The sequence below is a fragment of the Pteropus medius genome, unplaced genomic scaffold (assembly GCF_902729225.1).
Source record: "Pteropus medius unplaced genomic scaffold, Ma_sr-lr_union100, whole genome shotgun sequence".
Lineage (NCBI taxonomy): Eukaryota > Metazoa > Chordata > Mammalia > Chiroptera > Pteropodidae > Pteropus > Pteropus medius.
This window is the reverse complement of record NW_024344378.1, coordinates 20,488,231-20,511,876: the sequence shown is the minus strand read 5'-3', so window position 1 is coordinate 20,511,876 and position 23,646 is coordinate 20,488,231. Positions and strand designations below refer to the sequence as shown.

Genomic DNA, 23,646 nt, shown 5'->3' with positions numbered 1-23,646 from the left:
CTCATTTACTCGTTTCCTTTGACAGCTATAGTACTCCCCCTGGGATCATAAGCAACTTGAAATTAAATTAGCACTATAACTGAGGTCCAGAGTAGAGTGGGACTTGAGCCCTGAGTCCTACCACGATGACTTACTTTGGGTTACTTTAAACAAACGCAAAGTGATATACTCTTCCAGCTAATCTTCTTCCCTTCCTTTCCATTCCTCTTTTCCCTTCCCATCACCATATCTGCCCTTCTGCATGGCACTGTGAAAGGCTTCACCTTGGCTCTGGTAAAGTACCCGGAACATCAGCGATAGTAGAAAAAAAGGTAAATGTCACTTGTACTCAGCTTCTTTAGCTTCAAAGGGCCTCTGATGAAGATTTTGTGTCCAGAGGGTGGGTGATGTGTAGGAAAAATCTAACATGGGCTAGAACCTCTGAAATCTGAGTCACAGTGTGGTTGCACATCTCCTGGAGATGACAGAGGTTGGAGTACCTGGCTTTGGGGAAACATTTCTGAGCCGCAAGCCTTCAGGCTTCCTACCTTCAGGAACTGCCAGAGCATCTTTTCACTTTGCAGTGACGCACACTGGATCTTGTTCTGACAATAATTCAGGAGAGTCCCTGATCTCAGGGCCTCTTGCAGCTCAGCTGACTGCATCAGGAATTTGGATTCTGTGATGACTTGACTGATGAAGACTAGGCGGAGGCAAGGCTGTGTTTCCTGATGGGCAGGGGTACTGGGAAGGACAAAAGTAACCAGCTTCCCTCCAAACTGGTGAGGAAAAACAAAAAGAATAAAGGTCATGCCTTCGAGCTAAAAATTCACACCACGTCAGGATGGCAGGAAAGGCTATATGTTGGTTAACTTCAGGAGATCAATCATAAGAAAACTCCCGAGGGTAGAATAAGATCAGAAATTGAGTAGCAAATGTGTTTCCTATACCAAAACCATCTCTGCATTTTTAGCACCATCAGCTTAGAACTTCAGCACATGGTATTCATTTTCTCATCTGTCCCGGTACCACCCTTCTCCCAGTTACCTGGACCAAACACCTTGACATTATCACAGTCTTTATACCCACTACAGCCAAGCAAAAACAAAATCTTACCTCTTCTTGTTCAATGTCTCTCATGCGGGGTCCTCTGTTCCATTCCCAGTGCTAGCACACCTAGATTGCTGGAATAGGTGGCTAGCCTCTAGGTTTTTTCCTCCTCCAATCCAAGCAGTAGACTACCACCCTGTACCTGTTGCTACTCAGGATCTTGGAATGGTTTCACAAGGGCACAGGAGAGAGCTAAAGCTCTTCTGCCTGTTGTGCCCCAAATCCTCCAAAATTGGGGCCAGACCACTCCAGCACCTCTCTCCCTGCTCATTTATGTGATAGCTTCACACCCTCACCCCCCACCGGGGGCCCAGTTCATTCAGTTTATATAAAGCACCTGGCACAAAGGCAGAGCTTAGTAAAGGTTCCCTACTCCAGCAGTTTTCCACCTTGGCTGTACATTAAAACTACCCGAAGAGTTGTCCAGAGTTGCTGGGCTATACCCCAGACAATAAAATCAGAATCTCTGGGAGTGGGACCAGGAATCAGAATTTTTAAAGTTCTTCAGGTTATTCCAATTGCAGCCAAGGTTGACAACTCCTGCTTTACTCCCCAGCTATTCACTATTTCTCTTCCTAACACCCACCTCCTTAATAAACTTTCCCAGGCAGAATTCTTCTCTTGACCCCACAGCACAAAATCTACACTACCAATTAGTGCTCAACAAAACCAGCTTATCTTTGAATTGCTATAGTACTTGATAGTTTGACAAAGTGTTTACATATATTCTTATCAGAGGTTCATGTCACTTTACTAACATAAGCTGGGCAGGTATTACCATTGTTTCACAGATAGGAACACTGAAGTCCTGAGTGATTTGCCCAACCACTAAGTGACAGAGCAATGATAAGAATTCAAGCCTCCTCACCTCAGAATTCTTTACTTCACTCCTCTTGAATATATTGGTCTTACCTCCTTAACAGAACTGTTGGTTCTGAAAACAAGAACCTCTACTTTTATTCATCTGTTTTTAATTCAAATCTAATATTTAAAGCATTGAGCCAGGTGCTTTAGGGCCTTGCTACTCCTCAAAAAGCAGCCAGGGCATTGCCTGGGAGCTTGTTGAAAAATCAGAATTTTGGGCCCTACCCCAGACTGAATGAACCCAAATCTCAATTTTAATAAAATTCTCAGGTGATTTGTATGCACATTAAAGTCTGAGAAGCACTTCTTTAGGGATAAAAATGAATAAGATGTGGTCCTGAAGGAGTCTATTACTTAGTAGGGCCTCCAGACATGTATATAAATAACTTCAGTACAGTTAGAATGTATCATGACAGGGTATAAATCTGAAATTACAGAAGTGAGGTTAAGCTTCACTAGACTTAAAGATGGGCCTCATGAAGGGGGTGGAATTTAAATGAGGGACCTTGGAAGGCTGCAGCAGGATTCAATGTCCTGGGACAGAAGCTAAAGACTGGGATACAGGTGGAAGAAGCAGAGTTGGGGAGTTATTCATGGAACAGAAAAGAGTCATATTTAACTGGAGCACAGAGAACACATGAGAATAAAGTGGGGGGAAGAAAAACTAGAAAGGTAAGTGGAGTTCTGTGTACCTTTGGCCTTGAGCCTAATAAGGCAATGAGGATCAAAGGTTTTGAGCAGAGGAATAACAAGATAAAACCATTTTTTCTTTCTTTCTTTCTTTGTACTCCAATCCTTACATAGCTGGACTAACTACCAGTCCAGACACAAAAGGGTTAGTGAGAAATACGGTGGAATTTCAGGCAGTTTTCCATAACCAGGAGGTTTAAAGCAATCAATTCCTTTTAGACAAGATTGGCACAGTGAGCAGGTGAAAGGGTAGAGAGGGAAGCTATAGTAACTCTCTACTTGAGCAGTGAAGTGGGACCTGATCTGAGGCACAGAGAGCAGAAACAAACCTCTTACAGAACACAGCTCCATGTTGGGCACATGGCAGGCTTCACAAACATGCACGTACGTGCACACGCATACACACACACACACACACACACACAACCATACACATACACACACTACACTTACAGCAAATGAAACACCTGCTGGCCTTCTCATCCATTTGGGGGTTTTTTTCAGGGGAGGTATCAATGATGCTTGGGCTGCTTGTTCTGGCACCTGCGATGGTGGGAGAGGCTGGCCTTGGCTGAAGGAAGAAGAGATCTGGGAGCAAAAGGACACCTGTATCATTGGCCTGACGTGGTGGCTTAGCCAGGAACTCTACCTACAAATTCTATTTTGGGAGGAATCCCTGAGATACCCAATCTGACCCACAAAGGCTGGACTCCCATATTCCAGGAGAATAATAGCGAGGGTGCGATTCCCATGCAGTAGGCTTCCAAAAAGGTCTACAGTGGAGTGTGACACAAAATGGGTCAATAGGAAAGAGGGAAGTAAGACAGTTCATACTTCCAAAATAACGGTCCCAGCATGGAGGTCCAATGTCCCTGAAATACCACAAAGAACATCCAAGAACAAAAATCAAGGTAAAGGCCTCCTTTGCATTATGGCAGGAACTTACATCCTCCCAGGAAGGTGGGCACTGGAGCAAAGGTGCAGCCCTCCCAAACCCAGGGCCCTGGCTTCCCACTCTTCAAGAGTCCTCACCTCTTCCCGGCCCATATGTCCTCTCTCCCTGTAAATTGAGACAATCCCTTCCCTCCAGCATTCTCCACCAAGCCCTTCAAACCTTGTCAACTTGTCTCATCTGCTGAACTTCGCAGCTCCTACCCATCACAGAGTACAAACTGATCCAGCCATCAAAGGAGGCAGCAGAGAACACTGGAGGGTCCCGAGGACACCACTGCACATCAAAGCACCAGCTGCTCTGTGTGGGTAGCTTATATACCACCTAATATGAGGGAACACACCATTAGGGAACCTCTGTCATAGGTAAGGCAGCCCAGAACACACAGTTGAAGCTGGATTCCCCTACCCTCTCATCTCCCATCCCAGCATGCTCACAGAAGGGCCAGCCTACCTCACTGCTCGCCAGGTCCCAACACAAGACCTGGTTGTCTTTGGCACTACTGAGCAGCAGCTCAGCATCAGCCTGGCTCCACGACACTGACAAGATCCCCCTGAAAAGGAAAGAGAAACCAGTATTTACTGAAGGCCTACTATGAGTAGGGTACCTTATATATCTCAAATAAATCTCATCCCTATAAAATGAACAGCCTGATTCCATTTTACAAATGAGGAAAATGAGGCTATAGAAAATTAAGGAGCTTTCAGTGGTCAAGCAGCCAGAACCCAAGGCAAATCCCAGAGCCTGTGCTCTACCCACTGTACCACTCTGCAGCCCATAGGTCACTGCAGGATGGCCTGCTTCTTTGTCCTGATTGTAGAGTAGGGACTATGAATCAGTATGAATCAGGAAAGCACTCATCTCGGTAGGTGCTTTTAGCCCAGGAGGGTAGTGAGGAACTAACTCTCAAAAGTCCTCAAGGAGGTATAAAAGCAACATGGCCTTTTAGTTGGAAAGAACAGACTCAGGCTGCTTTTTCTGTTATGAGCCCAAGAGCTACAGCTTCGGAGGCAGGCCTGTGTGCAAGATAGGCAGGAGCCAAGGTCCTTTTTTAAAGAAGTCTTGGAGGAGGCAACCTCATCACCCAAAGAAATGAGCATTATCCTCAGATCAGAGTTTGAGGACTCTCCCAGGGGGACTAAACACTGGCTCCAAACTTCTCATGACCCCATCCCCACTCCCACCTCTGGAAGTTAGATGGAATCTTAGGCTCTTCGCCATAACTTCTGAGTCTAAAGAAACTTCTCTTGATTGGGACTAGGACTGGGTGACTGCGTGTTCATTGGGATGGCTTTGAAGCCAGGAAGGATGTTTGGTAGCTAAAGTGAGGCATTCATTGTCTCCTACGCAGGTCAGTTATGTTCCCACTCTCCACCAAGGGCGTAGATGGGGTTTGAAATGCTACCTGCTGTGACTCTCTAGCACCTTCAGGGGCGAGGAGGCAAAGCGCAAGTCCCACAGCTGAATCACTGGGAGACGATCATCTTCTGAGCATAGCACCAACTGAGTGGCTATGTCAGGGTGCCAGGCCAGTCCTGAGCATTGCATCTGTGAACAAAGCAGACCCCAATGGGTGATGTAACCTGCCTCTTCTAGTTATAAACCTTTTATGTCCACTTGGAATGAGACTACTCTGAGGGCAGGTTTTGTGTCTCTTCTAGGTGACTGGGAATATCACAGCCATGAATAAATAAGGAGCATTAGAGGTCTCCAGCTCAGCTCTGTTTAGCTCACCTAAGCTTTCACTCTCATAGGAAATCTGCTGAACCCACATGTCCAACAGCTGAAAGCAGAACCCTGGCCTGGGCAAGAGCAGCTACAAGGACTAGAATGAGAGAGAAGCCAGGGCCCAGACCTGTATTCTGCCTCCATGACTCACCCTGTTGCTGTGATCACTGACTTTGATGATGGGTTCATTCTTCCTGAGATCCCACACAACTGCCTTACCACTGGGATGAGCAGAAGACAGAATGTGTTGAACTTGCCGGTTCCAAGAGAGTGCCTTGATGTCTTCTGGAGGCTGCTGAGGAAGGATGGGGGGAGAGAGTGGAGGACAACCTGTCACCTCCTTATCCAAGAGACATCTGCCATTCCACTGCTCACAACCACCCACAGAAAGCCCAAGAGTAGACATGGATGGGGCAACCCAAACCAACAGTCTCAGTTGAATTTTCCAGAGAGGATCCTTTAGGGAACTGGTGTAGAAGCTGACAATGGCAGGCACACTTGGGTTTTACTCCTATCCCAAGGTGCTCCTGAGAGGATAGAGTCAAGATTTAAAAACAGCCCTTATATCTATGACAAAGAGAGAGGAAAAAAGGAAGGTGAGGGAGGGAGGGTTACAAAGACACCCAAGATCCCCAGAGAGAGTGAAGCAGAAAGACAGGCCATTGCTACTTTCAGGGAACAAGGTGCTATCAAATTCATGCTTAACTTACTGCACGATAATATAAGCATAAGACAGAGAAAGTCAGGAAATAAAAAGATAGGCCCAGTTATAGACTGACAGGTACGCTCAGAGACAGAGAGACACAAGACCACCGACTGCATGGGAGAACCAGACAGAGACAAGGCTGATCTTCCCCACAAAAAGGACAGAGTAGATCTGGAAGTCGTGTCTTGCTCCCTCTCCACTGAGCCCAGAGCCCTACCGAACCCTACTGATAATAAACTGTACCCTCATTCCTTCTCTCGATGTCTTTTACTGCCTCTCTCTCCTTTCATTTTCCTTCCAGAAATCTCTAGGATAGTTAATGACCACAAACCGCCTCACCGCCACACACACCACCCCCCTCCTCCTCTCCACTCCTGATATCATCTGGCTAGTAGCTTATTAGTCTGTGGAGCTTTATTGCCCTCCAGTGGTAAAGGCTGAAATCTCCTACGCTCTGGCAGCCTCTGGAATTCAAGACTTTCCCTGGGAAAATCAGCTGGACACTCTAAGCAGCAGCCCCGGGAGCCTCCTTACCTGTGACTTGTATCCTAGGGTCATTGGTACACTCAGGTTATTCAAATCCCAAATGAAGATTTCAGAATCATTGGCTCCTGAGGCCAGGAGGTTGCCCTGTATGAAGAACACACCAACCCAGGAAAATATGAGAGCAGGAGAGGGGGAAAGAGACCCACATATAGGGCTGCCAAAGCCCATCCTGTAACAGCCTGGGAAGGACTCAGAGTTACAGACTGGAGGTCATGAGTGAATGCTTCCATTCAGATCTCCTGCTCTATGGCTTGGCTATGTCTGACCAACTGAAATGTAGTACCTGGAAAGGATTAAAGTCGAGGGCTCTGACAGCCCCTGTGTGCTTCTGCCTCTGGGCAATCACAGGATCCTTTCCCGAAGACAGGATGTGGGTCACATTGTATAAAGTAAGCATGCCATTGTCCCCGCCGCCTGCAATAACCCCGGAGCCTTCCAGAAGCCCACTGCCAAAGTTCCCCCAGATCAGCTTGTGAAACCTACAAAGAGGAGGAACTAGTATCAGCACCAACTCAGGTCAATGTCAGTAAGCAGAGGGTGGGCATCTTTGTCAGCCTCTGCCATTATGCAGGCAGGCATCCCTACCCCTAGCTGGGGACTACCTCCCTCATTTCCCAGACACAGATATCCTCTGCCTGGTCTTGTCCTTCCTCTGAAAAAAATATTCCATCTGTGTTACACTAGAAGCCAGGAGGCCACCGACTCAAGAGTTTTGTGGGGATGCCTTTTTTTAAAGTTAATATTATTGGGGTTATATAGGCCTAGTGATAAATACTTCAAATAGATTATTTCATCTAATCCTCACGACTCAAATAACAACAACTAACACTTACTGAATACTTATGTATCAGGCACTGTTTTAAGTGCTTGGCATGTATCAGCTGATTTACTATTCAACTATCCCATAAAGTGTTACTATTAATTCCACTTTCAGTTGAGGAAACTGAGGCACAGAGAAATTATGAAACTTCTGTATATATAGCTAGTAATTTTATCACCATTTGACAACTAGGAAATGACAGAATCAAGGTTCAAAGTCAGGCCCATTTTATTTTAGAGCCTGAGCTCAATCATCATTGAATACTGTCCTCTGTTTAGAGGAAGATCCAAACTTTTCTGTACCTGACTAGAAGCAGGTTCTCTAGATAAACAATTGCTGTCCCCTCTTCCCTCACAAACTGAAAGTGAGAAAAGACCCAAGGACCTCTCTACCCCATGCCTCTCCCACGTGGCTGGCCCATTGGAACTGCTACATGGCTGTAATGGGCCATCCCTAGAGACGAAGAAGCATGAAGAATAAACACGTTGCTTAGGAAACACTTGTCTGGCTTTCTGAGAATGCTTCTAACAAGATGTCAATGTTCTATGCATAAAGGAAAAAGATGGACCCCCCCCAGGGCCCCCTGCATAGAAGTGTGGGTCCTCTGCAAAGCCTATAGAGAAGGTATGTGAAATCCCCAAAGCCTCATAGGTGGTTTGTCCTCCATTTCACAGCTGCTAGCCAAGAATATTTCCACAACCCTTCACAGACGCCAGATTTCACATCGAATGATGTCCTAAGATTCCCCAACTGAAATGAAATGTTCCCACACCCTAGGAACAATCAACAAAGAAATCGAGTGGGGTGACCAGGCAGGAACCTATTTGACTGGTCAGCAGAGCAAAACCAATCTGTCAGAAGTAAAGAGCTGAGCACCAGTTCAGACCAGGTCAGCATCTGAAGCAAACCAGCAGAGCTGACACAAATGGTAGCTCTAGAGCTACTGTCAGAAAGGCTATGTTTTCTGAAGTTGTGCTGATCTTAATAGAGCAGAAGAATGTATACCATACTGGCTCAAGAGGCTGCCATTCAAGAAGAATGTATACCATACTGGACTAGAGGTCAGTGTGGGCAGAGGACATGTCAACAGAGTGGCTAGAGAAGTCCATAATAGGTCACACAGGAAGCAGAGGGAGGTATGGCCAGTGAAAAACTCACATGGAAATGGTAGAATAGGTGCAGTGATCTCAGTACGGACAGAACACATGAGATACAGACTAGAGTAAAAGGTACCTGAGACCTCAAGGCGGTGCAAGGGAGGTGGGGGAGGTCACCAAAGGGTTTGAGAAGAGGGCCCAGTTACTTTAGAGTTGCCTAAATGCAGAACACAGAGTGTGGCAAAATGATTTTCTTTCTGTAAACATGTAAAAAGTACATTTTTATTGTTAGCCGCTTGTGAGGGTGACGCTGGAGCCTAAATAGGATGAGATACAGAATACCTGGGAGAGTGGGAATACCTGGGACAAGTCAAGCAAGGACGGAAGAACTTGATTATTCAGTGAACTCAAGGCGTGTCATTTCTGCTCTGCAAATGGACAGGAGACAAGAGATAGGGGTGTGTGTGTGTGTGTGTGTAAGTACGTGTGTAGAGAAGAGAGCACACGTGAGCATGTGAACAAATGTGACAAAATGTTAACAACTGATGAATCTAAGTGAAGGTATATGATTGTTCATTGTACTATTCTGCAACTTTTCTATGTTGGAATAGTTTAAAAATAAAGAGTTTTTTAAAGGTGGCCTTTGGCCTGAAAATACAAAATAAGAGATTTAAGGGGAAGGTATAGGGAGAAGAATTTGTATGAGAAGGTGGAAACTTTCAAAACATAAGAATACGGATGGAGTTCTCTGCTAAGAAGTTTCCAAGATAATGATGACAACGGATGGAGACAATATGACAGCCAGCACAGAATGATGGGTGGCACCTAAATAAAAAATAAGTTCTTTGAGTCCTACCCTGACCTTGTAAAGCAGAATTTCCAGAGACAGGTCCTCAGAATCTACATTTTTAATTAGACTCTCCAGGTAACTCTTAACAAGCAGCCCAGGTTGAGAACCACTGTACTAGATATATCAGACTGCATACCAGCCTAAACAATCGAGGAAGATGTTGAATTCATAAAGAAGGAACCAGCCCAAACAACCAGCTATGCTTCAGGCAAAAAGTAAAAGGCAAGGCTAAAGAGAATAAACTGAGGCCTGTGAGATCAGAAGGTCATACCAGCTAAGATCATCTGAGGCCAAGCTTTAGCTACCTTATGATTAAGTATGATGTGCTGTATAAATTCTTGCTCCTGTAATTTATGTACTGCTCTTATATTTTGCTTTCACTTGCTTAGAAAGGTTCCCTTTGAAAAATCCCAGCCTTCTGCTGATGAGCTAAAGTGGAATAAGTTTTGTCCACCTCCAGAGCAAAATAGCCGAGGAACTCCAAGTTTCCTGAAGTCACAGAGCAGTGAAGGCGGTGCTCCGAACTGAAGAATGAAGACAGTGGAGTAGAGCAATGGCTGTTTGAGAGAGCTACTTTTCTTAATGCATAGTAGGCACCAGACCACTAAGTGCCTACTATATATCTCAAATTTACAGCAGAGAAAACGGGGCCAGAGAAGTTAAATAACATGCCCAAGAGGACAGTATATGTCCAACAGCAAAGCCCATGTTCCTTCTACTCTCACATCTTCTAGAGAAGGCAAATCTTGGAAACAGGAAAACTAAGAGAAATACACAAAGTGATCTTTTTCTGTTTGGTGTTATCCCTTAAACAGCCACCCAAAGAGAGGTCAAAGGGCTCCCAAAGAAGCTAGAACTGAGATAAAGGTACTGGAAGATAGATCATCTACTTTCTCTATATTATTAGAAAATGAGTCAGACAGATTACAGAGGCCACTCAGAGATCTAGAACCTCAGTGTAGACAGAGGTGGAGAACAGGAGGTCACGTACTGGCCTCTGACATCATTCAAACACAGCAGCTCAATTCAAAAGTCAATACATAAACAATGTATTATTCTCCCAGAAATCTTTCTTCTTGAGTGAGATTCATCTAACAAAGCAAACATCGCTTGCTTCAGTGCACATGCTAATCCATATTGATTCTGATTGCATCCAGGGACATTTATCCATGCACTCCGTTTAGTCTATTCACAGATTTAGGCTGTCCCTTATCTATACCTATGCCAGTGTTTCAGAATATTTCTCTTTCAGTCAGGTATTTCTAAAAAGATATTTCTCTGATGCATCATGGATTGAAGAGATCTTCAGGATTCAAATGTGGTTGAGGCATGGGCCCGGTGAAAATGTCAGGCAAAGGAAACGGGAAGATTTTGAAAAGTATGTTTAGTTAATAATGAAGAGACACAGGAAAGAGTTTTTTTAAAAATAAAGAGAAAGGACAGAGACTGAGCTAGAAAATGAAAGGGAAGGAGAGACTGAACATACTTGAATTCAAGCTCAGCAAGTTCTTAGAAATTGTCTGGTACAATCTCTTCCTTATACATAAGTGAGGAAACCTAAGACCACTGACAAAGTCACATAGCTTAGTCAAGGCTGCAATCCAACATAACTGTGCTTTCCAGTAAACCACGCAGTAGATGACATGGGAAAGAAAGGAAAAGAAAAGCAAGCGAGCACAAAGCAAAAAATGAGTAGCCCTCTTCCTACTCTGATCTTCTTGGTCAATAGACAATGACTTTTGAGTAAGTGACCTAACCCAGGCTGGAACAGAAAGAAGTGGATATCTTAGACCCTGGGGTGTTTAAGATGATTTCTTCATAAAGACATCAACAGGATTGTGTCAAAGGTAATTTCTTAGGTCTTTGGGAATGAGAACCAATCTCTGGAAACAATTACAGAGGTGGAAAAAGAAAGTAGATATGAACACTATCTACAGTGTTAACTGTGCATTTATTTTGGTTATAGCCCTTAAATCCTGGCAGGGTGAGCAGGGTATAAGGTGAAGAGGTGAAGTTCCTGACTCCCACATTCAGCACCAACATTTCGAAAAGGTTCCCTTCAACCAGTTGGCTGCAAAACAAACAGACCATCATCTTTTAAAAGCTCTTAAGGCACCGAGACTAACTGAAGACTATAACTGACTGAAGTGGTAGATAGAATGCTCAGTTTGGTAACACACAAGTTCCTGATATCGTTCATTCATTCATTCAACTAATATTTATTAAGCACCCAATGTCAGGCATTGTTCTAGGTGCTAGAGATACAGCAGTGAATAAAACGGGCAAAAGTCTCTGCCCACGTGGATCTCAGGATTCAGTTTCAAGGTTTCTTAAACAATTATATTGCCTCATTTTTAGAAACTCAGCCCTAAGGAGTCACTACTGTGCTGAAGCTGCCGCTCAGCTGGTCAAGTATAAGAGCCATTGCCCACTGCCCCTTTTCTTATCTCCAAGAGTATAAACACTATTGAATTAGCTCACCCCTTTCAGGGGCCCTTTCTGAAATGCTAAGAATATCTCATCATTATTGGTAAACCCTCAAGTGCCTGCTCTTCAAAAGGTGCAGGTACTAGAAATGCAAAGAGATGTAAAAAACTGCAAAATAAGAGTACTGTCATAAAGTAATATACGGCTCAAGAAAAAGACAACAATAACTAATCTTTCGTTATTAGATTAAACCATGAAAAGAAAGAAGAGGTACTTCTATAAAACAATCTTAACTAATCTCTCAGATGGACCCAAAAATGCACGAGAGAACATTCTAAACCAGTAATCTCTAAAGTGAGATAGGCAAGATAATTCTCTGGGCTGTAAGATTTACATTTTTAATTTTTAAAAAAGACATAAATTGAACTTTATTAATAAATGTAATAAATGTATATTATTTATGATGAATCTATAACTTGAGTATAGTTATTCACATTTTTCATGATGGTAAAAAGAATTTGGAGACCCTTGCTTCAGACTGTAAGCCTCGTCTTTACAAAACCTATAAAAGAGCAGTCGAATAATAGAAAGAAGGTAGGCTTTGGAGTTAGGCTGAGACTTAAATCCTAGCTTCTCGGAGTTTTGGTTCCCTCCTATATGAAATGGGAATAATGATATTTATTGCTTAGGCTCATTTTGAGGAATGAATGAGATATAAAGAGCTCCTAAGATAGTTCCTGGCATGTTTACATGTGCTCAGTGAATGTTGGTAAGTGAATGCCAGCCCTGTAAGCCTGCCAGAACCATGAAATCCATGAGTACCCAATCGGCCCCTGACGGCCGTGAGAAGAGGATCATTCATTCTCCTCTTGCTGGCAGAAAAGGGGGATATTGTGCAAGGTTCTTATCTTCGCAAGAGCCATGCGAGGAAAGAGTCAATACATCTTGGTTCAGAGAGATCAGATAGTCATGGGTCCAGGCTTATGTGAGGCAACTCTATCACATGATTCCATCTGCTGCTGCTGCTGCTGCTCACCAGAAGAGACAGGGTGCTTCTAAAATCCTTTTGCAAAATAAACCCAGAGTTAACTTTTCTCCAACGTGGTGAAGGGCTTTCTCCCCTCACTTGTCTCCTCATGAGCCCCGAGAGGCACACACTACTACAGGATCCCCACCAGGGTCTGTATCAGGATCTGCCCTGCATATCCATCAGCAATTCAGATATAGTACCTGCTTGAGGCAGAAAGGACTCCTTTGTGTTTCAAGTTCAAAGAGGGGTCCCTGAAATCAACCTCAAAGATTTCCAATGTGCCATTTGTGCTAAAGGAGGCATCTAGCTGCTGGGCAGATGTTCCTAGGCACAAGAAAAGTCAAGAAGAGGCAGCAAATGAGCAATAATATATGCATAGATTTGGGGTTAGGGTATACCCAGTCCTCTCCTGTTCCTCTCCTTAACCCTAACCATTTAGGGAATGGAGAGGAGGAGGAACAGGAGAGGACTGGGTAATCCCTTCTTCAAATGGTAACTGCAAAGAAGCATGAGTTGCCTAGCCTTAAACTCTAGCCCAAGGCCTCCCCCAAGCAGCAAAAACACCTAATATCCCCTTGTTTATGCTGTGAGCCAGTCCCACCCTTCCATGATTCTAAAGCTTTCTCTGATTCTCAATAAAACATTCTGGATACTAAGTCTCCCCTCGATCTATGTACTTCCACTGTAATCTAGTCCACAGAATCGCCATACCTGTAGCCAGATACACAGGGTGCTGACTGGCTGGGCTCCACACTTGAACTGCTGGCCTCTCAAGTTCCTTCAGCTTCATGGTCTGCCCTGTAGGTGGCAGAAAACTGACATGGCCCTCAACTCACTGAAAATAGAAACAGCAAGCTTAAGGGCCAGATCCAGGGAGCACCCGTGGACACGAGATCTTGTTTCTCTCTCCCCATCACAGGATAGGGCATCTCAGGGCAACATAGGGTGACAAATACATGACCATCTGCAGAACTGTAAGGACAGTTCATTTATCCAGTTACTGAAATCCAATGCTTTAAATCCAAAAAGATACTCAACCACAAGGGATACCACAGACCCCATGGTTATAACCATCAAATCAGATAATCTTTAAGTGACCTTATCAATTCCTTTGGCTTTCAATATTATCAATAAGCTGATGACTCCCAAATTTATAGAACCATACAAATCTCCCCTCTGAGCTCTGAGTTCTTATACAGAACTGCTAATCAAATGTTTCCACTTAGATATAGCAAAGATACCTAAAAGTTAGTCTATCTAAAATGAAATTATTCTACATCTCCTCCCCGCAAATCTGTTCTTCCTCAAATTTTCATATCAATAAATGGTACCACTATTCACCCAACTACTCAACTGAGAAACCTGAAAATCACTCTTGTTCCTTCCTTCTCTTACTCCCTTTTCATCTATCATTAAGTCTTCCAGATTTTATATCCAAAATGTATCTGAATCTGTCTACTTTTCTCTACCACCACTGCCATTCTATTTGAAGATCCCATCATCTCTCACCTGGATTACTACAATAATCTTTCTATTGGTCATCTCCCTGCTACTTATACCCAATTCATTCTCTACACAGCAGCAGGAGTGAACTTTTAAAATCAAAAATAGATTTTTGACATTCTATGCTTAAAATCTCTCAATGGCTTCTATCATACTCAAAATTCAAACCCTTTATTATGGCCCTGCTCAAAGGCTCCAGTCTATAACTTCAAGTTCATCTCCTGCTACTTTCCCCTTTATTCACGGTGCTTCAGCTGCATTAGCCTTTTTGTATTTCCTGCTTTTCCCTAACTTACAGCTTTTATAAATTGTTTCTTATACTTGGAATACTCTTCCTTTCAATCTCTGTATGACTGATTCCTTATCACAGCTTTCTGGGCTCAGCTTCTCACCTCAAAGAGGTGAGCCACCTAATCAAAAACAGCCTCAATTTTTTTTCTTCATAGCGATTCATAATTACATGTTTATTTATATTTATATTGTTAGTCTCATACACAAAGTAAACACCATGAGAGCTAGCACCGTGTCTTTGTTCACCGTATTATAACTGGTGCCAGAACAATGTCTGGCACATAGTGCTTGATAACATTTGCTGAAAAAAATGCAGGCATCCCTTTTAACTCCGTAGTTTCCAACCCAATTCTAATGCATATTCAAGGTTTGCTAGCCCATATCCCAACGGGCTAGCAAAGTGGCAAAAAAAAAAAAAAGTTTTTTAAAAAGGAAGTAACATTGAACTTGAGAGAGGAAACTTGGAACCCACTAAGACCTGCCTGAGCAAGCTACAGGCAGGTTACTTTCAACCTACGAAAACAGGAGATAAGTATTAACCTCTAATGTACTTTCCAGCTTGAAGAAAGCTTAAGACTGTCAATTTAGGCAAGATTTCCAGGAGAGCCTCTAAACACTGGAGGCTCCATAAGGTGCCTTCTGACAGTATCATACTACGTATCACAGTTACCAGTGCCACCTGCTGGTCAAAGCCATTTTCACGTTTCTGGGGGAAAATGCCTTAAAATTAGGAGTTGAGATTAGCACTGTGCACTTCCATGCCTATCTCATTTAATTTTCACGATGGTTCTATCCGGTAAATACTATTATCATCGTCATTTTAAAAGAAGAAAACTGGCTAGGTCAAGATGCGAGCCCCTATCGGCCTCCAGAGCCCAGGGCTTTTAAGCATTACGCTAGTCTAAACTAGACTCCATAAAGCATTTAAATCCGAACAGTCTAGCCTCTGGGAAGATGGGCTTTTAATCTACTTTGTTCAGAGACTACTGTTCATACCAAAAGCCCCCGCTTGGGGTCCGAATGGGCAGAAGCCGGGTTGTTGAAGGTAGGAGAGCAATGACCATTGAAGAGCTGGCTGAACAGACTCTTGCAGTGATGGAAGGCACCAGTTACCCTTAGCACTCCGGTCCCTGTGGGCAGAGGTCAGCAGAGCTTCTCTCCGGCTTTCCCCAGAGCGCGGCGCACAAGGGTCAGTCATGACAAGCCTTCTCGCTCTGGCAGGGAGCACATACTTGGAGCGAGCCACCAGGAGAGGGCATGTCAGGGCCCAGGGTGGACGGTAAGGCACGATGGCAGCGCTGAAGAGGGAGCCGGGCGCGGCAGGGAGAGTAGAGCCGGGTACAATTCGAGGGCGGGCGCAATGTGGACCCCGAGCCGGAGCCTGGGGCGGGCCGGGGTCTCCGGCGGAGGGCGAGCTCCCCGCGGCGCTCTCCCAAGGAAGGAGCGGCGTTCCGGCTCCCCAGCACGATCTCCGCTATCAGGGGCCCCAGACAGGTAGGGAAAACCAACCTGCCGGGAGAGCCAAGGCCAGGCCAGGCCAGGGGTCAGGCGCAGCGAGCTAGGGCCAGTCTTCACAAAGGGCTTCTGGGCATAGCTGGGTGCTGCGGACGGCGGCTGTGCAGGGCCAAAAGTAGTCCTGACCCGCAGGGCATCGCCGCCCACGCGTGCCCCGAAGCGCAGAGCGGAGGACCCAGCCCACCCACGGAGAGGATATAATAGGGTTATATTTAATGGGTCTCCCTCACCTGCCCAGTGATTGCGCAGTTCTGCCACAGCCGGTCAGATCCTGCCACCAGTAAATTCTGGTTTATTCAATTTGAGCTAGGCTCCGGGGGCAGCCTCTGAAAAGGGAAAATACTAATTCATTATCTACTTATTGAAGCGGAGAAAACCCAGCCCCAGCTCCAGGAGCTCTCAATAGAACCCTAATTGAAAAGGTAAAAAGCAATCGAGGCCATTAATAGCGGTGAGTGTCACACTGCAGCCCAGCAAGTGGTGCCCAAAACTATTGGTTGAACTAATTAAGGGCTATAGGTGTGCGGATGGTGAGGTACCAGGGGCTTCCTGGAAAGTTTTGGGTACATGAGACTGGTGTTATATCTTGGAGCTGCAAGATAGCTGATGTCTCAGCAAGAGGAAGGGCCCAAACCGGCTTATAGCCACCTTGCCACTTCTCATAACCATGAATGAAAAGAGGCTATGGATAGGGCTTGATACAAATTGTGGAATACCAATTCAACTCGGAGGTAATTGGGAGTTGCTAAAAATTATGGGTAGGGATGCAATAAAATGTTGCATTTTGATACTAGCTCTATGGCTCCCCTTAGAGAGAAGCTGGAGGCAAGGACTCAGATTAGGAGACTAATAGAACAATCCAGGTACCAGGTGACAAAAGCCTGGATTAATATAGTGGCAATGTTTGCAAAGTAAAACTGGACAGGTTTTTGTGACTGATAGAGGAGTTGGAGGGAATGTTAAAGATCATATATATTTATGTCAAGAGAATTATGGCATTTCCAAATAAAAATGGCCTGTAGGCAGCTGAAGATCTTAGACTAAAGTTATTTGATTCAACTTTCATATAATGCATCAATTCTACCATATTCCTGATATCTTCCAAAGATGGTGAGCTGTTACCTTATGACGGCGTCCCAAGTCACTGTGACAATTCCTTTCACTTAGACTTGGGAGTTTCCAAGTATCAACAGAAGACAATTTAGGGCATTGTCTGTGCCTCCCCACTCTACTAAGTATTTCTTGAACTTCTTAGCACAAGTGGATGAGACCTGAGGGAAAGTCAACAGGGTTGAAAACTGAACCTTTGGCAACACCTCAAATAAGAGAATAAGGCAGAAGTGTCACCGATGGAGTGATAGCTCTGAAAGAAATTTGAACCAAAGGCATAAGGTCACTTTCAAGCAGGACATTTTTTTTAAGTGCACTCTTCTCTCAATTCACACATCTCACGAAATTCTTTTCGCCTTATAACTGCCAATCTCTTCTTCTAGGTAACTATTTGAAGGCAACTATTTTATATTGTTCAACTTTATATCCCTAGGGCCTTTCAGTGTCTGATATATATGAGGCACACAGATGTTTGTTAAATGATAACCAAATGCCCTAAAGGACAGAGAATGAAGACATATAAAAAGCTAGTGGAGATTTTCAGCGAGGCATTTCAGAAGTACCCACTCCCTGATCTCCTAAGTCTTTCACTGCCTGGACAACCACTACAGGATCCCTTATCTCAGGGATCCCCGACCCCCAGGCTACGGACCGGTACCAGTCCATGGCCTGTCAGGAACTGGGCTACATAGCAGGAGGTGAGCGGTGGGCAAGCAAGCGAAACATCATTTGTATTTTCAGCTGCTCCCCAGCGCTAGCATCACTGCCTCAGCTCTACCTCAGATCATCAGGCATTAGATTCTCATAGGAAGCACTGGTCCCTAGTACCAGAGAGGTTGGGAAATGCTGCCTTATCTAACTTGAACAGACTTGCTTCTATAGATCATATTGAATGTATGCTTTATGGGTCAGGTTTTCAGGAAATATTGATTGTAATTTAAGAAAATGTCCCCAAAGGGAAGAAGAGAATATAAGTTGGTTCACTTAAAAACAAATGCATTGAGATAGGATCCTCGAATATATGAATTTCTTCTAAGGCTGTTATAGGAGCTCAGATGAATCATTAAGGTAACATAAGCCATGCATAGGTTGAATAATAACTGAATGAACTGTCCTCTAATTCATAAATATAGGTTATGTTGGCTTATAAGAAGCTAGGATTCAGAAGTTGCTTTGAAATAATACATATTCTTATGAAATAGGATGAGGCAGTCACAGCCCTAGGCCAGTCCAAAATACACTTGAAACATGTTAGAGTACAATTTTTTCCCAATTTTTTTCAAGTTTTTTTTAAAGTTAATTATTATTAAAGCTTTTTATGGGAAATAAATCTTGTTCCAACTTGGGAAGTCAGGAACAGCTTCCACCTTCCTCAACCCTGTAAGTGGGAAAAGGAGCTAAACTCACCCACCTGCTGCACAAACGGAACCCTTAACTCCCTTCGTAGCCCCAGCAAACTAACAAATTAACATCTTCCTGGGCTTAACTTCCCCCACCCTCCCATACTTCCAATCTAGAGTGGGGTGGGGCTTACAGACAGCAGGCACAGAAAAGAGAAAAGAATGAGGTTCCTCTTGGCAGTGGCTATTCCCAGGGAAATGAGACACAGACACCACAGCACTAGGTTTTATTAGGGATTTCATTAATGTTAAATCTGTAGGAATGAGAGAGTCAGTCGGGAGCACAAAGCCCATGAAGCCTCAGATTTCATAGTGAACCACTGGCTCAGGTTCTTTGGTGGGATCCCCGCCTCGTTCCAGGTACAGATTATTATAAGGGTACTGCTTTGGCCCCTAAGGAAAAAACACAGGTCAGCAACAACATACATCCAGCCAATACCTAGCTAGCCCCTCGCCCCCAAGTTAAAAGTCACGCATAGTAAATGGGTATGCAGTAGCCTCTGGTCAGACTCAGCTGGGCTGGAATAGCAGGAAGAGCACTCCTTTTCCCAGATCAGCCAGCCCAAGGCTGAGAGAAAGCCTAGATTGTGTAAGAGAGTGGTACTTCTACACTGCCTGTGTCAGCAGTATTGATATTATTATTGTGTGTGTTATTGATATTGTGTGTGTAATGTCAGAAGACAGAGAGACAGAGAGACAGACACACGTAGGGAGGGAAAAGGGGAGAGGGAGAGAGCGAGCGTGCGCATGCATGAGGAAGAGCTTTCTAAATGAGACGATGCATCCATCCATCCCACTCTCTCTCGGGGTCGAGACAGACTCAATCTCCTTTAAGTCACTCAGCCTCTAATGGTTCCACCACTAAAGTGGCCTAGCAAATGAGGCGTGCAGGAGCAGCAGTGGGGGAAAGCACAGAGGAGACACGGCTGGGACGTGCTTTAGGGGCTGCTGGCTTTACCAACAAACAGCTGTCAGAGAACACAGCTCAAGGGGAGGAGAAAAGGGTGATGTGCTTACAGAACTGAAAAATGGAAGAGCCACACTGTGTTTCTTGCTCTCCTGAAGTGAAGTTAGTGCTCACACCAGCCTTCCATGCACTCTCCAGCCTGGGGCCCCTGGGGCTTGCAGGAAGGCTCGTGTCAGTGCACACAGACATACCAGCTACCATCAGGACATTGATTATCTCTGCAGAGGTAGCACTGAGCAGCCAACTGCAAACACAGCAGCCTCCCTGCTTTCAGTTCCTTTCTTTACAATCTATCCTGTAGACTACTCCTAGATTAATCTTTCTAAAAACCTAGCTTTCATTATGCCGTTCTTCAGTTCAAAAATCCAGCATGGCTCCCAGCTCCCTATAGGCAGACTAAGTCATCACTGTATCCCCAAACCTTAGCATGGTCTGTACCTGGTACATGTAGGGGCTTCATAAATATTCGTTGAATTAATTCATTACTATACCACTAAGTCCAAATTCATCAGCCATTGAGTAAAAGCTGCCCAACCTAACCGATCAATGCACCTCACAATAATTTTTAATACAGCAATCCACATCTGATTTTCCAGGACATCAGAATTCCCTGGGAATTTGTTAAATATTTACTCTAGAACACCACTGTGGAGCTATTGAATTAGGCTATACAGGAAGTGGAGCCCAAGAATCTAAATCTTTAGCAGCTCTCCAGGTAACTAGTTATCTAGGATCTCCTTTATATGCTTGTTCCGCTCCAGCTAACTCTTCTTTTCCTTCCTTCATTGTTTTCTCTTGCCCTAAATGTTCTCTCCAACTTCTCCCTGCTATCCAGAGTCTATATATATTTTTAGCATCTAGCATAACCCTTCTTCTTAACACTTCATATCCCTTAGCACATACATTCACCACACACATAAATACACAAAAAACTGTGCCAAATTCCTATATATCTATTCAAATGTTGCTCATCATGTCATTTATCTAAATTTTCTTATCTAAATTCAATTTCCTTAGAGCCAGATAGTATTTTTTCTGACATTTACATCCTCCAAAATGTAATTGTCTATATTTACTGTAGTAAACACTTAATTGCTTTCAGTACCCAACAGAAAGCACACTTCACTCCTCCAAAAAGGATAAGGCTCTAGGTTCCATAACTCTACCTTGAAAGATCACTTGATGAAATATAGTTGGTAAGTACAGTCCCCTAATGGCAACTCTGAGAGACTAGCTGGCTTCCGTGTTCTCATCCCTCCCCGAGTCCTAAACTGTTTCTTCTCACTCAGACTGATCCAAGATGTAGGCATGGAGCAGTGCCCTGGTTCTTGTGTCAGGCCAATGTGTAAGGCCCTCTATAGGCCTTACCAGAAGCCAAGCTTGGTATTGGCTGGATCTCTAATCCAGAGACTTCATTTCCCCAGGAGATGGGGCTAAGTAAATGCACCTAAGGGAGCACTTCTCAGATACTCACCACAGGCTGGTAGGAGGGGTAAGCCTCCCCGACCCAAAACATGAACAGCATGAAGGCCACGAAGCCGAAGAGGTGCTTACACATGAGATTCCATGAAACAGGTGTGGGGGAGGTGTCTACACGGTTCCTGATATACATGTCTAGGTCCCAATGAATCTGAAGCAGAAAGGCAGATAACTGTCACATACAGTTCTTCCTGCAAAAGGCAGGCAATCCAGAGTGATCAGAGCCTGACAGAAGGCTTGAGAAAGGCATTCTACTGCCCTGGGCAACATTCTGAGGGCCAAGCTTGAGATACTCTGGCCCAAGGACTAGATGCTAGCTTATGTCTAGGTTCTGCTGACCAGAGATAGCTCAATCATGGACATTTACAACATTCACAATACAGAACTTGTTTATTCTCAGAAGTCTCATTTCACATGCCACATATGGAACCTCAGATCTCAGATCACTGGATTCTTCTTTCAGCAGAAAACCTTAGTGTTACTTGGATAGAGAGGTGCTATTTAAGCTAAAGAATTCCCACGAAGACATTAGCAAGAAGGAAGGAAGGTTAAATGGGATATGGTTCTCTCACCGGTTCACCCCAGTTCAATCTCAGATCTGGATGGTCCCAGTCATACCATGGATCCCTCTCATGCTGTGAGCGGGCTGGGAGCTTCGGATAGTCGCCGTACCTGAGAGACAGCAAGAACTTCTAAAAGGGGCTCTGAGTGTCATTCAGACAATTCAGAACCTCCACATCTCAAAGATAAGAAACCAAATGACAAAGATAACTGCCTCACCTAAGGATAGAGGAACTGACTTTCAAATCAAGGTCTCAATTTGTAGTCACTAAGCATAGAACTAACCACAGAAGTCCAAATTGTAATTAAAAGTTCATGTCAAACTCTGAAACATAACACATATAAGCTTTTACCTTTTTTTCCAAAAAGAAACAAAAGTCACTGTGTCACAGTGTGAATGTTAGAAGGGAATTTAGCTACCAATCACACTGATTCCCTCGTTGGACAGAAAATGAAACTGAAGCTTAGTATCTGAACCCAAGGTCACTAGCTAACTGGAATACAAACAAAAAGGGTACAGATTAGAAAAGTATTCTTTTCATAGCATGTGTTCCTCAACCACCGAGTTGGCCTACATCTCCGTGTGTCAAACCTCATGGAACTTCTTGCTAAGCTGGGTCTTCCCCAACAAATCCAGGTTCAACTTATACAGACTGCTCCTGAGGTTGCTCTGTTCCACAACACGATAAAAGACAGGAAATGATTACAACTAGACGCATGACACAGAAACTGATTGGAAAATGAGACAAATAGGAGCTGCTGAAACTACAATTGAAAGAGTGATGTTAGGACAGAAAATGAGGGTGATGGTAATCACTTCAGATAGTTAACCACAGAGATGCTACGTGGCTGGGGTGGGAGGTGCATAACATCAATTGGAGTAAAGGAGCTGGCTGTTTAATCTGCTTTACAATTGCTATGATTTCTACAGCCTCAACAGTAAAGACGTTTTTTTAAAAAAAAAAAAAAAAAGACACAAATATAGAGTACTCCATCTACAAATAGGGTTCTCATGACAGGAGTCCCGCTCCGGCCTGGTCACATGCCTGGATGACAGCACCTGAGCCCAGCAGATGCTCAATCCAAATGAAACCTTGCACTCTGGATGGAGCCAAGGAAGGTTCCTGCGATTCCGGGGTCCTCGAGGGAACTATTAAAACCTCGCTTCCTCATTTGAGGAAACAGCTTGAGCCAAGGAGAAAATTGAAGTACTCTCTGCTGCAGCTGCTCACCCATCCTCTCCTCCCTCCCTCCACCGAGAAAAGCACCCACACTATTGACTATGAGGGGTCACGGGAAGGTTCGGGGGAAAAGATTCAGAATCAAGCCAGCTAACCCAGCCGCTTTCTCCCATCACTGCCCAGGTGTGAGCCAACCCGCTGTATCTCACCCCATGCCATCGTCCGGGTACGGCTCGTAGTCTTCCACCCGCATATTATATTTCTTGGCGGCGGCAGCCCATTCTTCTGGGGTCTTGGGATAGGGCCCCGGGAGCATGTCCTTGGTAATGTGGGAGGCTAGAGGGCAAATACGACAGGTCAGAAGGGACCCTGTTTCTCTTGCAGCCCCGAAGGTATCAAGCTGCAGTGCCTGCGAAGGCCGGAGGACCCAGCAAGATCCTCCACACGCTTTTCTGGACATACCATCTCCACCTCCGCCCCCAGCCCGGGCACGGCCGCCGCAGTATCCACGATACCCATCCTCTTCCCGACGCACCAACCCTCAGGCATTCCCTTCCTACACTGAGGCCTCGCCCGTTCTCACGGACCTGTTCGTGCACCCAGCGGCACCACGTTCCGGGATGCCCTTTGCAGCCATCGGACTCCCAGGACCCTAGCCCTGGCCGCCGCCATCTTCACCTTCTTCCCGTTTCGCCCCGCACATGCGCAAAGGCCTGCCACGGCGGCTGAGCCGGGCCAAACGCGTCGGAGAAAGCAGGTCGTAAAGAAAAGTCTTAAGAGTTCAACAGAGCAGGACTTAAACGGTGTTGGGAAGCCAGAGGAGAGATGAGCGGATGGTTT

The 23,646-nt window shown here is 44.7% G+C and overlaps 2 protein-coding genes across 19 annotated transcripts in view; both read right to left on the bottom strand.

The window, feature by feature from the left end:
- The window catches only part of SEC31B (SEC31 homolog B, COPII component), a 28,867-nt gene extending 12,577 nt beyond the window's left edge, over nucleotides 1-16,290 (bottom strand). For 6 of the 18 annotated variants that reach the window (XM_039871483.1, XM_039871486.1, XM_039871492.1 and 3 more), the window contains exons 1-11: nucleotides 15,590-16,096; nucleotides 13,511-13,597; nucleotides 13,000-13,123; nucleotides 6,859-7,054; nucleotides 6,564-6,659; nucleotides 5,475-5,618; nucleotides 5,001-5,143; nucleotides 4,049-4,148; nucleotides 3,758-3,919; nucleotides 3,097-3,231; nucleotides 528-758 (exon numbers count right to left, since the gene is read on the bottom strand). In XM_039871483.1, the coding sequence (XP_039727417.1) occupies nucleotides 528-758; nucleotides 3,097-3,231; nucleotides 3,758-3,919; nucleotides 4,049-4,148; nucleotides 5,001-5,143; nucleotides 5,475-5,618; nucleotides 6,564-6,659; nucleotides 6,859-7,054; nucleotides 13,000-13,123; nucleotides 13,511-13,597; nucleotides 15,590-15,791 (1,620 nt within the window). In that variant the 5' untranslated portion in view covers nucleotides 15,792-16,096. The other 12 variants (XM_039871484.1, XM_039871487.1, XM_039871495.1 and 9 more) reach the window with 11 other exon arrangements.
- Nucleotides 16,291-18,829: 2,539 nt separating this feature from the next.
- Nucleotides 18,830-23,553, bottom strand: NDUFB8 (NADH:ubiquinone oxidoreductase subunit B8). Its single transcript, XM_039871504.1, has 5 exons — nucleotides 23,394-23,553; nucleotides 23,016-23,142; nucleotides 21,637-21,736; nucleotides 21,060-21,215; nucleotides 18,830-19,011 (listed from the first exon to the last, which is right to left on the bottom strand). The coding sequence occupies exons 1-5, from the start codon at nucleotides 23,476-23,478 to the stop codon at nucleotides 18,919-18,921; spliced, it is 561 nt and encodes a 186-aa protein (XP_039727438.1). The 5' UTR covers nucleotides 23,479-23,553; the 3' UTR covers nucleotides 18,830-18,918.
- Nucleotides 23,554-23,646: the final 93 nt, after the last annotated feature.